The sequence below is a fragment of the Equus caballus genome, chromosome 29 (assembly GCF_041296265.1).
Source record: "Equus caballus isolate H_3958 breed thoroughbred chromosome 29, TB-T2T, whole genome shotgun sequence".
Lineage (NCBI taxonomy): Eukaryota > Metazoa > Chordata > Mammalia > Perissodactyla > Equidae > Equus > Equus caballus.
The window spans coordinates 24,454,784-24,472,822 of record NC_091712.1 but is presented as its reverse complement, the minus strand read 5'-3'; the positions used below and the strand labels follow the sequence as shown (position 1 = coordinate 24,472,822).

Sequence of the window (18,039 nt, the reverse complement as noted above, 5' to 3'; positions counted from 1 at the left end):
ATGCCGGGCACTTCCCATGTATTACTATTTATTTCTATACACTAATCACTTCTTCATTCATATTACTTTAGATTTTTAATGCTAGAAAATACATGCATATATTTTAAAAATAAGCTGCAAATCGTATATATGACTGTAAAACTCTCACTTTCCAGAAGCCAAGGGTTTTTGTCCAGTTTAGGTTAGTTTTTCTCATTGTTATCATCATAAATAAATAATAGCCTTTATTGATTCAGACTCCCCACAAACAAAGATTAAGAATTTAGAGGACTCCCATTCACTTCCACTTTCTCTCTCTCACACACATGCCCGATTTTTTATTTGCAAATGCTCCCCCCTTATCGTGGTTGCCTTTATTATAATTTCAATATATGTAAACTTCTATATCTTGATTTCTTAACCCCCTGCTGTGAAAGATGAGAAATTTATTTAGTCTTTTCCCCCCCAACGCTCTCTCTCCCTCAACAGCCAATTTTTAGGACTGTTCTTTTCACATTGTTAATGTCTGTAGGATTGTTCGCTAACTGTAAAGTCCTCCATGCTTTATCTACACATTAATTCTAAAAACTGAAATCCAGCAAATAGCATGTACAATGTGTTTATGTCAATATTATTCACTACAGCACCAAGTAGTGTAACTGGATCCATACAAAAGGAATGTAAACTTCTTCCTAAATTTTGCACTAAAAGGAGATTCTTCCAAGTGCTAATGTTTCAACTTTTAATTTTTTTCCAGCTTCCCTCACTTTTAAGTTATACGTAATTTCTTCTTTTTCTTTTCTTCATCCTACATATTGGATTCCTTTTATGTTTGGTTAGAATATTTCTCGAATATTCTAGAATATTTTTCTTTTCAATCCTGCTTAGTACTTGGTGGGCTTTTCCCTCTGAATATTAATGTTCTTTCCTCTTAGCTCATGGAAATTTTCTTTTATTTCTTTTATTACTGACTTACTTCCGTTGTATTTGTTTTGCTTTCTGAAAACTCTATTAGAAAAGTGTTGACCTCTTGGATCTATCTTCCGTATTTTAACTCTTCTCGCACTTTCTGTCTGCCATTTTGCACTATGTTCTAAGAGATCTTTTCTCACTTTCTTTTCCAGACTATTAATTAGCTCTTCAACCATGTCAATTTTATTCCTCAGCCTGCCCATTGCCATTTTTTAAATTTATTACTTCCAAGAAATTGTTTTTTTCCTCAGACTGTTCCTTTTTCATAGCAACGTGTCCTTGCTTATTGGATAAAAGCTTCTCTTGAATGTTTCCCAAAATCTAGTTATTTTAAAAATGTTTTTTAAGTTCTTGTCTGTTCCCTGAATTAACTGCTTCCTGGAGGGCCAATGGCTTTGTCTGTTCCCTGTTCTTTCACTCACTAAAGACTTACTGACTTCCTGCTCTGTGTCGGGAAATGTTCTAAGCACGGGACAAACAACAGAAAACAAAAAGGGCTGAAGTAGAGGAGATGGATCTGGCAGCAATTAGGAAAGAGGTAGAATTTAGGGCACTTTGTGAGTGAGAAGAGAACTGCCTGGAATTTCTTATTTGGGCAACCAGATGGAGAATGGTACCTTTCACTAAGATAAAAACATAAAAGGAATAGGGACAACTTTGTATGCTAGTTTTCCTTTTTGGGGCTAAATCCAGATTCAGACACTAGGAGTTCGAGATACTCAGGGCACATTCAAATGAAGATACACAGCAGGCAATTGGGACAAGGGCCTGGAATGTGGGAGTGGCGTCAATCCTAGAGATGTAACTGGGGAGTCATCAGTATATTAGCTGAAGCTGAAGACTTGGTTAAGGCCATTTATCAAATTTCTAGAAAGAGAACAGCAGAAGGTCAGGGGTGGAAGCCTGTGCCCAGGTGCGGCTGACTTGTAGCTCTGATTTATCCCTGGCTGATGGGATATTTCTCAGGATTGACTTAATCCTGAACCTGGACCCTAACCCATTGCTCTTAGCCTAGCTCTCTAAACTCTAACTCCAATTCCATCAGTCCCCACAGTCCGAGAGAGCCCTTTGATGGTCTTGGAACTACCGAAGTAATTGTTCCCTTAGCTGTCTACACAGTATCTCAAACTTCCTAAAGGAAACTGCCACCTACGACCACCAGGATATGGACTCAGTCCTTCCAAGGCCCGTGTGACAGGAAGCCAGCCCAAAACAAAGGCTAAGATACAAAAACACCAGTTTAACAGAAACCATGCAAAGTCTTTGTTATCATTAGCCCTCCTTAGCTTCGAAAGAGTGGGGGCCACGAAGTCTTGGGAGGCAGGCACTTCTGGGGCTCCTTCCACTTATTTGTTCTCAAACAAAGGGCATAATCCACTGGAACTGCCTCTCTGCCCAGGGCCCAGGAGTACAGAGTGAGTCCCCTGCCATTGGTGCAGAAGGGACCCAGGAAATTCCTGGAGTAGAGCCCCAAGGTTTGGAGGCACGTGCCGGTATGCCAATGGGAACAAATTCACCCAAATTCTAAAAATTAATCCACAGAAAGTTAGGAAAACAAACTGGTAAAACGAAATAAGTTTCCACGTAGAAAGACATTTATATTTATTTCACTATATCCAAAGTCACATCAGTAATTGAAAATTTATAAAAAGGGAATCTGTGTTTGAATTCACGTACAGTAAAATTAGTCCCAATTTTCAAGGCTGCCTTTTCCTGACTCTCATGTAATGATCAACTCTATAATAATGAGAGATAAGACTGTGCTAAAGCGTATCTTCCACAGAGCAAATAATTATTCAATCTCTCCAAAAGACACTATCCTTACAATGATGAAGATAACGTCTTTTTTCATTTTAAAAAAAAGCACCACATGCAGACTAGAGTATTTGCTCTCTAGTTTGAGCTGAACTTTCAACTTTGCAACAAAATGTTATATTGAATCCTAGCTCTGTTCACATTAAACTGTCATTTTGTTTTGTCAGCTGCTGACGTTCCTTTTTCTCTAGAATACACACACTAGTCTTTATGTGAGGACTTCATTGACACACGCAAACATCAGACTGCTAAACTATAGATAGAGGTGAAAATGAATGGTAATATTAATACTAAAGTAGATACCTTCCTAAGTAGGAAAATGTAAATTAAATGATCATAAAGATAAAAAATTGTGATTAGAAATACTTTATTATAAATATTTCTTATTTTCTTTTGAATTTTATATCTATTTATAACTAAAAATTCATAAGATTATGAAATAAGGTTCATTTATAATAGGTTATGATTCTTAAATTTGTTTCTCATTTTTAAGCACTTAAAACATGCTTAAAAATCAACATTTGGTGAATATAATCTTCTAAATTAGGAATCAACAGCCAAGGTTTGTAATAACAGAAGTGCAGTTTATTAACTGCCAAAAATTAACCATATTCCATATCATAGCCTCTTTTTCTTATTCTTGTCAATGAAAGAATCATCACATATTTTTATTTCTCCTAATTTCCACCAACATCCTTCTTCTGAAACTTTGGCCATTTTTTTCTGGGCTTAATGCCTCCTTGACTTTCTTTTAAACCATTAAATACGTTACTATCAAAACAATCTTTCTAACATCATGAAGAAAGATAACCTTCTGTCCCTAAAATTTCAGTAATTTTGACTTTCATATTAGTATTTTGTTTTTCTTTTTACCTTCTAAGCAAACAACTGTTTTTGAACACCAGTAACATGCCGGGGAGTGGTGGTTGGTGGGGGAGAGGAGAGAAAGATCCAACCACATGAAGACAGGAGAACCAGCCTGTGGGCTTACAATCTGAAGGGAAGAGACTTGAGAATTAGGAACATTGAGAATAAAATATGAGCACTAGTCATTGTGTAGGCCAAAGGTCAAAACAAAACATTTATCTTCATATATCACTAGTGAATTTTCTTCTGACAAGATTGTTAAGCTAGGGGGTTCTTTCAAAAATAGGACATGACTCCTCATTTGATGTGCCCCATGTCAGCTGAGGCTCTCTGAAACATCTTGGCAGACAACAGTATGATGCCCTACAGAATCCATGCTGATCCAGGCTCTCGGCAAACCTCAAGCACGTCTTCTCAAAGGCCTGGAAGGCCACAAAGTCTATGTGGGCTTGGCCTCCTCACCTGGCTCCAGCATCCTAGACTTGATGTCACTGCAGGAAGTCAGGTATATGTTAGCAGCATACACATCTTCCATCAAACTATCCAACCTACAAAATCTGTAATCAAAACTCTTCTGTGTTGAGAACGTCTCTATCAAAGATGATGAAACTATTGTTTATGATAGCAAAAGAATAGAAACAACATCTCAGGGAGGTACTAGTAAACTTATAGAGATTGATTAAGGAAGTTGTGCTACTTCTGTGGAGTGAAATACTGGCCATAATTGATTATACATATCCCGTGGCATTGAACGATGTTCTTCATATCTTATGTATGCAAATCTGCATGAAGATTTATCTGAAAGGACGGTCACAGAGGTTTTCAATGATGAAAAAGAATCCTTCCACCCAGAGATAACCATTGAAAACTTCTGTGAATATCCTTTCAGACAAATCTTGAAAAGCATTCTTTTTTTTACTTTCTTTTGACATTTCTTTATTGAGTCAATTTTGTATAAGTAACAAGTAGGAATCTGTCTTATAAAAAATATTCAGACTTCTGGCTCCCACATGGGATGAAAAAAAATGCTACCCCCACACTAACAAGAAAAATCCAGATACACCATAAAATCACAACTTTTCTTGAACCCATCAGAGAACTGAGGTCACAACCGGGTAACCTGAATTCCAAAGAGGAACGGTTGCCTCCCAGGAAAGATGTGACACATGAACAGTCTCATCTACAGCAGAAGCAGCACCATGCCAGCTGCAAAACAAGCAGTAGGAAAAGTAAGCTAAAATATAAAGAACTACTGAAGAGCAAAGATGCGTTAACAGAGCAGTCTGAAGTAGCTGAGGGCACACGTTAAAAGGGGAGTTCACACTCCTGGCTTTTTCCCCTGTCTCCTACCAGATGCTCATGACAAAAATTGAGGGCAGGGCAGGAGACTTGCTGATGGTGCAGGCTTGAGAAGGGCATCAGCTGCTGTTAAGAGAAAAGCACCTTCCCTGGGCCCTTCTATCCCAGGAAGCAAAAGTCTGAAGCCCCTGGGAGAGGGGAAGAAAACTCTCTAGCCAATCAGACTCAAAGAAGGTGATCAGTGGAGAAGTGTTAGGCACTGAGCCCCACTCACTTCTCCCAGGCTATTCTTCCTGGGAAAGGAAAGCTTTCAACTGCTGGAGAGCATAGCCTCTTGCTCACAGGGCACAGGTGAAGATATATAATGACAAGCGGAAAAATAAAAGAAACATTCTCCTCCCCTGGATGAGGGGTCAGTAACTGTCTTGGGCCTTAGAATTTGTACTAATACAAGCGGAGATTTCCTACTATTGCAAGAGGGACAGGAAACTCCTACCCAAGGTCAACTTCAGATGCAAGGCAGAAGTAGACTGCCAAAGGGAGGAGGGGCTGAGAAAGCCCATCTCTGAGGGCCAGGCACAGGGCACTTCCCAAAGACCAAGTATGGATTAGAACCACAAAAAATCACCCCTGCCCTCATAAGTACCAAGCAATAGCAGTCTATTACCAAGGGAAGGATAAGAACATAGAGAGATGCCTATGCTGTGGTACAGGTGGACAGGTTCTGCTGAAAGCTAAGGGTGGAGCAGCACACAGTAAAAAACACTGTATTATTCCAGCTCCCACTCTAAGCATGTGCCCACCACAAGTCCACGTGAAGGAACCATAGCAATGACCAAACTCAGCTCAACTCAACTTCTGGAAGGATAGCTCAACCTCTTACAGTAATAGTCTGATGTAAGAAGAGGCATACCATTTTTCAGGTGTGAATACTGTTTACTTCAGTCTCTGCTATTCTACACATAATGTCTGGCATTCAATCAAAAATCATAAGACACACAAAAGTGCAAAGAGAAAAGAACCTATGGCCAGGAGACAAAGCAATCAACAGAACCAGATTCAAAGATGACTCAGATCTTGGAACTATCAGATAGGATTTTAAAATAACTGTAATTGAAATGCTAAAGAACCTAGGAGAAAAGGTGAACATGCATGATAGGGAATTTCGATGAAAAGATGGAATATATAAAAGAGTCAAATGGAAATACCGGAAATGAAAAAGACAACACCAAGGATGAAGAATGTCTTTGATCAACTTATCAGCAGACTCAATAGGGTTGAGGAAAACATTCAGTGAATTTCATGGTAGGTCAAAAGAAATTCCCCAAATTGAAACACAAAGAGGGAAAAGTAGTTCAAAATTAATGCATGTAACATCCAAGAGTTGTGGGACAATATCAAAAGTCTAACATGTGTATAACTGGAGTATCAGAAGGGACAAGAGAAAGAATGGGGCAAAGGACATAACAGAAGATAATGGGGAAGAGTTAACGAAAGACATCAAACCACAAATTCAAGGAGCTCAGATCAGGGGCTGGCCCCATGGCTCAGTGGTTAAGTTTGCACACTCCGCTTCAGTGGCCCAGTGTTTCACCAGTTCAGATCCTGGGTGTGGACCTAGCACTTCTCATCAATCCATGCTGAGGTGGCGTCCCACATAGCAGAACCAGAAGGACCTACAACTAGAATATACAACAATATACTGGAGGGCTTTGGGGAGAAGAAGAAAAAGAGAGAGAAGATTGGCAACAGATGTTAGCTCAGGTGTCAATATTTAAAAAAAAAAACAAAGCTCAAATCATGAGAGAGAGATTAGGAAACAACAAACACCCAAAGACACATTCTAGTCAAACTGTTGAAAAGCAAAAATACAGAGAAACTCTTGAAGGCATTCCAAAGTAAAAAATATATTACAGACAAAGCTAAAATTTACAGTTAACTTTTTGTTAGAAATTATGCAAGATAAAGACCATGGAGTGACATCATAGCATTAAAAGAACAGATACTGTCAACCTAACCTTAAATACTCAGGAAAAATCTGTCAAAAATGAAGGCAAAATAGAGATTTTTTTTTTCAGGCAAACAAAAGCTGAGAGAATTCATTGCTCGCAAATCTGCACTATAAGAACTGTAAAAGGAAGTTCTTCAGAAACAGGGAATATGATACTAGACAGAAACGTAGGTATACATAAATAAATGAAAGCTCCAGGAATGGTATTAATGAAGGTGCCAAATAAAAATCTTACTGAGGCAAATTATATCAGTTTTTGTTACGCAAAAGTATCTATAATAATTTGAAAATTTTTGAAGCGTATAACATGGTAGGAACTCCAAAGTACTGTACTTTTGATGGAATCGTCGGAAAAGATAACCCAATGACATTTGGAGCAAGATGAATGGACAAACATGAATTTCATAGTGGCTTTCCGGCGCGATCTTAAGAAACACAAGCTTTACTGCTAAAGACTAAGCTACTTGGTGGGAGATTGCCAGAGGTTCCTACAAATCGTTCTGACTTCTTTCTGATCTCTTATCAAGCAGCTGCTTACGTGTTTCAGTCTGAAATCTTTTTATTCTTTTCCTAATGTTTGTTTTCCTAGCTCTTCCAATGGTTATATAAGAATCTAAAACTGTATATTGAAATGTTTCTAATTTTGATATAAATAATTACCATTAAAAATATGTTTATGCTTTATTTAATGGGAACCAGACAGAAATGTTATATATCGTAATCAGAATCCACTTGCATATTCTCAATTAGAGAGACAGACGGCCAATTGATTATTCAGGGTCTAACAAGTCTAGTGGCATGAAACCGAATATGAGTTCACCATGTACTTTCAGCCATTGGATCAACTGGACTCCATACAGTTCATGGCATTGGTTGGAAGTAACTTGTTTTTCTATTCCAAGTATCTAGATATGTGTTCATATATTCAACAGAGAAATGGCTCTCACATGGAGATTGGTGAAGATCTTCAAGCTATTTTCAAGATTTTTAAAAACCAAAATAAAAGTGTACCTTGATTCCTTAATAAAGGCTAACAAAACCTAAGAACTCTTTGGATTTGGCTGGCATTAAATCCATTCAGCAAGATGTCACTGGTCATCTAAGGTTGATTAGATATACAAGGTGGGAGCAACACGTAACGGATAAATAAATAAGGGAAAACAAATAACTTTTCTAATTAGTTCAGTATTTCTTATGATTAAGTGGAGATTACATTGAGGAAAAGAAAACAAAGGGATACTAAATGAAGAACACATTCCTAAAAAAAAATTGACATACACCTTATATAAACTTATCCCCAGGATTTGAGGAGAAAGCTAGGAGAGACTAAGCCTGAAGAGATCGGGGCTGGAGAAACTGACAAATTGGTCGAGCTGGACCCAAAGAGGGTGGCCAGTAGTCCAATGCCAATGTCCAAAGGGGTGTAGCGACCTCAGGCTTGACTCTGGCAAGCATCAATATTGAAGCAGTTCTATCATAGAGTTCACAGCACCAAGCAACAGAATTGGTATATGCAATAATGGCAGTTAGGATGAGCGAGAGCATGTCAACTGCTCAGTCCTCTGGGGGTAAGGCTCAAGTCTGGGCAGTGTCAGGACTTTGGCCAAACGACTTGGTCTTTAAGACTGGCAAGTGTTTAAGACTTAGTGTTTAAGTGTCAAGGATGACACTTCTTCTGTTACCAGCGAGGTGATTTTACATGTGGTCAGGACCTAGCATCTGTGCTCATGGCTGAGAGTCTCTAGGGAAGAATAGAAATTGACACAAAGCTTAAGTTTACAAATCTTTTCCTGATTTCCACAGTGGTATCTCAGATCCTTAAGTTAAATTATACTAAAATATCATAAACTCTACAAATAAAATGTTATAATTGTCCCCCAACAAAATAAACAAGAAGAGACAAAGCATAAAACCCCTCAAATGATTAACAAATAGTATTTTTCATTTGTGCAACAAATATTGACTATTGTTTTCACTAAAGTATTTTTAGGTCCAAATATACTGAAAGTATTTACTTAATTTATCATCAAATTACTCAGAATAAAATAGTGTAGAAAGTAAAAGCCACCTTTCAGTTGAATTTTAAGTAGGATATTATTCAGATTTTCAATTTCGATTCTTTCAGAGCAGGATATAGAGGTGAATTCCTTTGAGGGATAAATGAAAATTTTGATCTTAAAATAAAACAAGTAGTTTTAGTGTGTGATTTCAATTATTTCTACATTTTAAAGTTATTCATAGCATGAAACAAGATACAGTATGATAAGAAAAATTGTTTTGTGTCAACATAATCTATCAAAATACAGTAAATATCCTTTGACAACCTCTGGAGACTATGCGTGTGTCCAGGATTGTCGTCTCTCTGCCTTATTCCACCATGCAGCGTGACCAGATCAAGAATGAGCAAAATGCTGGCTTTCTCACATTGCTTTAACAAACCAAGCCAAGGGAAAAAAGAAAGAAAGAAAGAATGACACAATGAACAGATTATATTATTTTCTTGTCTGATGGAGTTTATTTTAAACTTCATGTGAAATTTAATCAAATAAAAAGTTTGTGTAGGAAAGCCATGGTAAATTTCAGATTTTTCCTTTACCCCCCTAGCCTATAATGTGATAAATCTATAATAATCATTCTATAGCTTATAATAATAATAATAATAATTTTTATTAAATTACTAGCTTGCAAGTCTGTGGTCATAATTGCAACACTCTTGCAGAAATGTTTTGCCTAACAATGCTTGAGTGTTGAAAGAACACCGTTCTAGAGTTTTTATCGAAGTCTTTCATGCTGTACAAATTGCTTTTTATTGAGTGAACCTTAAGAATGGGAACGTGATTGACTTTGTCCCATTTCCCACACAGAAGGGTCCCGATGCTTTCTGCAGACCTAGGCACACACCATATGTTGCCCCAGCACAGAGCAGGTTACCCCGTGGAAACCCAGAAGTCTTCCAGGGGAGGACGGACTGGGTGCAGCCTTAATTAACTAATTACCCTGGGGGGAGGGTTGGGGGAGACCTGGGAATCCAATTGAATCTTGTTGTATGAAACCTCCGTATCTGAAATGTTTTATAGACATCAAAAAATAAACTTTCACGAAAACACTGTACAAACACAAGTTCTATGTTGTGAAATCCTTCTTAAATAGAAATCAGACTGCGCTGTTCATATCGTGTTTTTCAGACTGGCTAAACACCCGGTTTATCACTGTGTACTCCACTGAGGGAAGCACGTGTGCTGTTCCCACCGAATGACACAGATTTCAAAAAATAAGTATGATTAATTAGATAAGTTAAATGACTGATGTAAAAAGTTCCTGCAGCGAGCTCTCCGTTTGGTCATGTACACGTGCTCAATATTATAAAACCCTTTAAAGACGATTTTTAAGAAGTCCAGCTACCTCAATAGAATAAAATATTTAAAAGAGAGAAAGAGGAAAAGGATAACCACAGTGTACATACTGTGGTGGATCTACAGAAGAATATATCACGTGGGAAAGTAATCTAAGGGAGCCCATAATAATTATTATAAACAACAAAGGTGTATACGATAGCAATAATGGTGAGCTAGAACATTTCACTTTAAAATCGAGGCAATTAATATAAAGCTGTAAACAACAGCTTACGTCATCTCTCCCCTGCCCCCTCCCCGGGTACAATTTTTACTTATTGTTACACATTAACCTCAGCGTCTCTCCAGCTGACAAAATGTGCTCTGAAGCCTCGGCAACATCAAAATAACAATCATTAAAGTCAGAAGGAAGGACTAGGAGGCTAGAAAATCCTGTTGAAATGACACCTTCTCAGACATCCTGTCTGCCTTTCTCCTTTATGGAGCATTTCCCGTGGGTGAGAACAAGCGATATTTCTGCCCCTCGCGCGCTGTGACCTGGGAAGCTCAATTTCCATCTGCAAATTGAGGACCCTGGAGTTTCTGATCTGTGATTCTAGGGTTTAGTTACAGCCTCGGGCTGCTGTAGGGACTGGGGCAGCCCGCGCATGCGGCTGCTGTCTCGGGATGGAGGCTCCGTTTCTTTGTCTTGGTCACTGACCTTGCTCTGCAGGGCTCTGAGACATCCTCTCAGAGCCTCAGACCACAGACTCCTGCCCCTCGACCTGATTTCATGGCAGCTGACGGAACCTTCTGGAACAGATCACTGCCTTGGCCACAGATTCACTGAGTCCAAGGCTTAGACTAGAGCCCCTCACCCAGTATGGCTGGTTCTTCCTGCCCAGGTTAGCAGGCAACACTGCACACTTAAGCCAGGGCTTTGTTTTGTGTTTTTTGATTTTTTGTTTGTTTTGTTTTGTTTTGTGGGCCTCACTGCCTAAAAAAAATTTCCAAGACCTGGATTCTAAAAATCTTACATCTAGAACCCAGGCACTGGTCAATCATGCACCATATTTCCCCACAAATGTCATTCTCGTTCTTTGGAAATGACATTGGTTTCCAGTTGTCTAGGCTTCCTAACTTTCGGCAAAGTGGAAACGCTTTTAGAGGAGAATACTTTTTCTCAACTCTCGAGGAATGACTTCCACTCATATGACACCCTGGCCACCCGTGACCTCCTCCCTTCTCTCACTCCTCCCCTTGGTGCAGGTCGTTGGCCTAGTGAGTTGGCACAATAGAGAGTAAGGATGACAGAGGAAGCGTGACTCTACTCTGCTCCTCCGTGCTCTAAGTGTCAGAGAGGCAGATTCTGCCCCCTGGGGGACAAGGAGAAAGAAGATTGGGACAAGTAGAAACAAGACAAGAGACAACAGGAAATCAAAACGGGCAAGTGGAGAGCCTCTCTCTGTGAAGTGCCAGACATTAGCTATATGTCACCAATTGGCTTCTAAGCTTGGAAAGTGGTGAAGGAGCTGTGACTAGTTACACAGTTCACCGTGCCCACAAGATAGATCAATTGCTCCGAGAAACACAACGATTCCTGTAGCTAAGAGCAGAAGAAAGCGCCCCAGAGGATCTTGATCAAGGGAGGTATTGTGTGGTGCTGTGAGCAGGCCTCGCCACAGCCACACGATAAGCCAATGTCAGGTTGAACATCACAGAGCTACTCATTAACATGCCCTCTCGTGCAGGCCAATCGGCCACCATAGGCTCTGTGAAAGCAATGCTGAGTATTTACGGGAAGGTGATAAGAAGAGCAATAGCACATAATTCATGCACGCATGTCTCTGAGAGTGTGAGTTCATCCAGGTGACCACTTGGAATGCTACGAGCAGATGGACTGTATACGCGCACGTCCTTCAGGAAATAAATCTTCAGGAAGCTTCTGATAGACATTGGGCAGTAATGAGTTGGAGATCATATACCCTCGGAAGTACATGGAATGTGGCTTCTCTTTGCTAATTTCATAGAGATCCACTAAGGCTTGGTGACTAAGCTAAATATACCACCAAGCTGGCATCCTCTTGGGCGAGCTAAGGGGCCTAAGAGGGACACACTGGTGGGGAGAGGAGCAGCCAGAGCCCCTGCCCAGATGCGTACAAGGGGAAACAGGGAGAATGGGGAGTGTTGAGACTGTTGGACTTGTTGACACTGGATGTGAGGGGACGCTGCCATTGCAATGGAGCTAACAGAACAGAGCCCCTCCGCAGACGGAAGTGTCATAGGGTGTGGGCACGGGAGCAGGTCTTACCACAAGCTCCTCTTCCTTTGAAGACTTCTTTGGTGTCTTAGCTTTTTTGGTTCTAGCAGATGATGAACTGATGGAGGCAGAGTGTGGCCTTGAAATGGTTCCTTTGCTGAATTGAGTCCCGGGTTGGGAGGAGGGCAAAGTGACTTCTTTCCCCTTGGCTGATCTCATGCTCTGGCACACAAAAAAAGAACCAGTTTTGTTATTATCATTTCGTTCTTCAGATTTGGGGCCCTTTCTTTTCCTCCCCTGCTGCCCCTTGAGCTGGAATTGCAGGGTTCAGTCCTAAAGAGGATGGACCCGTCCTTGCTCCCATCCCTCAATCTCCCCGCTCTGATTTAATTGGCAGGCTAGACCTGTTTTTCCACTCCTCTCATTGATACTAGTACACTAAGAAAAACATACCCACAAACCAATGTTTTCTGGAACCACCTGGAAAGGAGGAGTCTTTGTGGAGGGCAGGTGAGGGGGTAGCTTGAGGTTTTCATCTTATTTGTAAGAAGGCAGGAAAATGGAAGGCAGGAGTGAAGGGATAGGACTCTGAAGAGATAGGGCATTGAGCCTAAGGACCAGCATCCCGGGATGACACTTCTCACTTTATTTATGCCAGGCTTGCTTTCAGCACTGCTTACCCTCCCACACTCCTTCTCACTGCCCTCCAGCATCAACCTCCTTGGCTCCCATTCACACTTCCTGCCTCGCTTTGAAGTATTTTTTCCTTCAAACTCAGACGGGGCTGGCCTGGTGGTGCAGCGGTTAAGTTTGCATGGTCTGCTTTTGTGGCCCGGGGTTCACTGGTTCGGATCCTGGGTGTGGACGTATGTACCACGTGTCAAGCCATGCTGTGGCAGGCATCCCACATAAAATAGAGGAAGATGGGCACAGATGTTAGCTCAGGCCCAGTCTTCCTCAGCAAAATAAAAGAGGAGATTGGCAGCAGATGTTAGCTCAGGGCTAATCTTCCTCAAAAAAACCCAAAAAACAAAAAACACCAAAAGAACAAACTCAGATGTTAGAAAGTGAAAAGCCTTGGTATGGTATGTATAGATTCTTCAACCCTGATGCCAAAATAAGAGAAGCAGAGAAAAAAGAACTCAAATGCAAACCTTTACGCTTAGACCCTCAAACTTCCTTCTTGTTTCTATGTCCTCTTTCTGCTTGTTCATCTGTGAAATTGAAAGTCTGTATCATTTGCAAAGATTAAAAAGGAGAATTTTCTATAAAACGTCCTTAAGTAATGAAAAAGTAGCAGTTTAAACCGTTTCACTGCCAAAACTATTATGGGAATATAAGCTATAATGTTGAATACAAATTAGAATAAAAAATAAATTTGTGCCCAGAAGAAATGCATTTAAGAAGAAGTAAACAGATATTGGGGCTGACCCCATGGCCGAGTGGTTAAGTTCATGCGCTCTGCTTTGGCAGTCCAGGGTTTCGCTGGTTTGGATCCTAGGCATGGACATGGCACGGCACGTCAGGCCACGCTCAGGCAGCGTCCCACATACCACAACTGGAAGGACCACAACTAAAAAAATATACAACTATGTACTGGGGGGATTTGGAGAGAAAAAGTAGAAAAAAAAAAGGAGTGAACAGAAATAGATAAAATTGTAAACATTTAAAGTTATTAGCATTTGTTTATTGGTTTAGGCAGAATAGAGATTATAGAGAAATGTGAATTTTTTGCTTATGTGGCGATAATTTGTTTCATATATTACTATAATAGCTATAAATCCCAGGCCTTATCAGATGTTTTGCAGAAATTTCAGATAATTTAGTAGTCAAAATCCAATAATGAAATGAGTGAAATTTTAGTTTAAAAAGTCAATTCTAATTCCCAGGCATAAAAGACATTTTATCAAAATGTATGTATTTATAAAGCAGTGGAAGATGGGCACGGATGTTAGCTCAGGGCCAGTCTTCCTCAGCAAAAAGAGGAGAACTGGCAGCAGATGTTAGCTCAGGGCTAATCTTCCTCAAAAAACAAAAACAAAAACAAAAACAAAACAAAATATATGTATATATTTTTTAATTGAGCTGTAATTGACATATAACATTATATTAGTTTCAGGTATATAATACAATGATTCATATTTGTGTATACTGTGAAATGATCACCAAAGTGAGTCTAGTTAACATCCATCACTACACACAGTTACAATTTGTCTTTCTTGTGACGAGAACTCTTAAGAGCTACTCTCTTAGTAGTCTTCAAATATGCAATACAGTATTATTAACTAGAGTCACCATGTTGCATGTTACATCCCCATGACTTCTCTATTTTGTAATGGAAGTTTGTACTTTTTGACCACCTTGACCCATTTCACCACCCCACTCCCCACCTCTGGCAACTGTCAATCTGTTCTCTGTATGTGTGAGTTCATTGGTTTTAGATTCTGCATATAAGTGAGATCACATGGCATTTGTCTTTCACTGTCTGACTTATTTCATTTAACATAATTTCCTCAAGGGCCATCCAAGATGTCTCAAATGGCAAAAAACATATTAATGCATGCTTCGATGATATTAAGATTTTCTCATAATATGAATTTATGAGTAATGCCAGTGATTCTAATTCTGGCTAATCTTATTATGAAGTTAAACAATGATGAGAAATACATCTAACCATTAATCTCATTGGTATCTGAACAACAACTACAACAGATTTTCAAAAATATCTCTCACCTACTGATAGAACAGAATTCAATAGAAAGCACGTCTGTCTCCTGAAGTCTTAGGGCCTGGGAGGCTAGTTACTGATGTCCATGAAGGATTGTATTTAGATGGTCTCAGTGGGTTTGACCTCAAGGCTTTTATAATTAAGCTTCATTATAATGGTTTAAAAATCATCTTCTCCATTATCACTATAAGAACTTGCTGGAACTATTTAATAAATCATCCCTCATTCATTACAAACGTATTTATTGGGTGCATACTATGTGCCAGACACCATCCTAGGAGCCGAGTGTACACTGCTAAGCCAAATAGACAAAGAAGGAAGACCTGTCCAGGTGGGGCTAATTTCGATGGAATGGGCAGGAAAGCCCTCCCTTGGGGAGAGGACATTTCGGCTGAGATCTAAAGAATGAGAAGCAGTAACCAGAAAAGTGGGAGGAAAAGAAGTAGGGGCAGGCGGGGTATGGGAACTCTCTATTCCTTCCCCTCAATTTTGCTGTAACCTAAAACTGCTCCAAAAAACAAAGTCTATTTTTTTAAAAAGTGGGGAAAAGAGCGTTGGAAACGGAAGAAAAAGCATGCCAAAGATGCCAGAGCAGGGAAGAGCTGGGCGGGGGTGGGGGGGGGGCGGTGCTAAGATCAGGGAGAAAGTACAAACCTTGGATTTTATTGTAAATGCAATGGAATATCATCGGATCATTTTAAGTGTGTGTGTGCATGGTAATATTTACGCTGTGAAGACCTCATTCTGGGGGAGGTATGTTTCTGGTCATAACCAAATAGCTGCTATCAAACCAAGCGTCCCACAGATGACTGAAAACGCTGGAAAAAATATTAAAAAACAACTACCTGAAGACAATGGAAAGAGATCAAAACTGGACAGATTTTGGAGGGCAGTCAGCACTTCAAAGAGGGGAACAGCGTAGGGTGAATTTCCCATTGTTATGGCTTTTAATTTGACTGCAGTCCCCAGTCTGTGCTGGGTGGAGTAACTAAAACTACGATGGAAAACCTGAAGCCTTTCAGGATTGCTGAGGACAGAGTCAAGGCAACCACAGCCAATGAAAGTGAGACAAGGAAACCCCAAGGAGAGCCAGACTGGGGAGCCCCAGTTCTGTATAAGCTCTGCCTGAATCTCTGGCCGATGCCTGAACCATGCTTACAGCCAAGCTAAGGTTCAAAGATTGAACTGAGACTTAAGCTGCCACCAATTGCAGGCAAGACAGAGCTTATGGTTTGAATCCAACCAAGTTAATTGCTTGATTTTTAAAAGTAACACATAACATTCATAATGCCCATAAAATCCAAAAATACTCAGTGTACAAAGATGTAAGAATGTGTTTTCTATTCTCTAGTGAAAAGACTATTAACAGAGACCTACACTGAGATGGTGGCTCAAAGATAGCGGAATAAGATCTCTAAAGCACTGAAAGAAAAAAAACCCCACTAACTCAGAATTCCATACTGAAGGAAAATATCATTCAAGATTGAAAGCAAATGAAAAATATTTTCAGATAAAGGAAAAACAGAAGGATTTCATCACCAGCAGACCTGACCTACAAGAAAAGTTAAAGGAAGATTTCAGACTGAATGGAAATGATCCCAGAAAGAAGCTCTAACCTTTAGGAAGGAATGAAGGGCATCAGAAAGGTAAATACATAAGACCATTTTGACCTAATGTCTTTCAAACGTGTAAGGCTGTTTAAAGCACGACTTGTAACATTGTCAATATAATAATTGGACAGCTCTAACTTAAAGAACAGGAAAATAAATAAATCTCATAAACAAAGCTATATATTTGCAAGGTTTCTATATTTTACAAGAAATTGCCCAACATTCACACTAAATGGATTGTAAAATTTAAGGATGTAAATTATAATTGCTAGAGCAATCACTAAAAGGTAGGCAAAAGGCCAAAATGATAATAGATAAATTAAAGTGAAATTCTAAAATGTATTAAAAGGAATAAACAGAAGAAAAACAACAAAAAACAAATAGCGAAATGGTAGGCCTAAATACAATCCTATCAATAACAATAATATTGAATGATGATGGACTAAACAATCTAGCTAAATGCAGAAATAGCTGGAATGTATAAACCAGCAAGACCCAACTATTCACTGTGTATTAACAGAAGCACTTTAAATATAAATACACAGAGAGGTTGAAAATAAATGCATTGAAAAAAGATACACAATGCAAACATAAGAAAGTTCAAGGGGCTACATTTATGTCTAATATGTATAGTAGATTTCAGAATTAAAGAATTACTAAAGATAAAGAAGGACATTTCATCATGATAAAAGGGTTGATTCATGGGAAGACATAACAATCATAAATGTGTTTGTGCCTAATAACAGAGCTTTAAAAAACATGAAGTAAAAATTGGCAAAATTATAGGGAGAAATAAATAACATGCACCTCTTGGCAATTGATAGAAATAGAAAAAAAAGTTAAAGACACATAGATGACCTGAAAAACACTATCACTACCTTGATCTAATTGATAACGCCCAAGAACTGGAGAATACAAATTATTTTCAAGTATATAGAATACAGTCCCATGACAGACTATATGCTGTTTGGCCATAAAATAACTGCCAATACATTTATAAAGATTAAAATCATACAGAGAATGTTCTCTGATCACAATGGAATTAAACTAGAAGTCAATAACAAAAATATATCTACAAAAATCACTAATATTTATAATTTAAGCAACACAGTTCTAAATCACAAGGGAAATTAGAAATTAGAAAATATTCCAAACTGAATGAAAAT

The 18,039-nt window shown here is 39.1% G+C and overlaps 1 protein-coding gene across 10 annotated transcripts in view; it reads right to left on the bottom strand.

Annotated features, from left to right (window-relative positions):
* Positions 1-18,039, bottom strand: part of C29H10orf67 (chromosome 29 C10orf67 homolog) — a 144,464-nt gene that overhangs the window by 49,099 nt on the left and 77,326 nt on the right. For 8 of the 10 annotated variants that reach the window (XM_023632273.2, XM_070255547.1, XM_070255544.1 and 5 more), the window contains 2 exons: positions 13,690-13,749; positions 12,587-12,757 (listed from right to left, as the gene is read on the bottom strand). In XM_023632273.2, the coding sequence (XP_023488041.2) occupies positions 12,587-12,757; positions 13,690-13,749 (231 nt within the window). The remainder of the gene's footprint in view (positions 1-12,586; positions 12,758-13,689; positions 13,750-18,039) is intronic. The other 2 variants (XM_070255548.1, XM_070255551.1) reach the window with 1 other exon arrangement.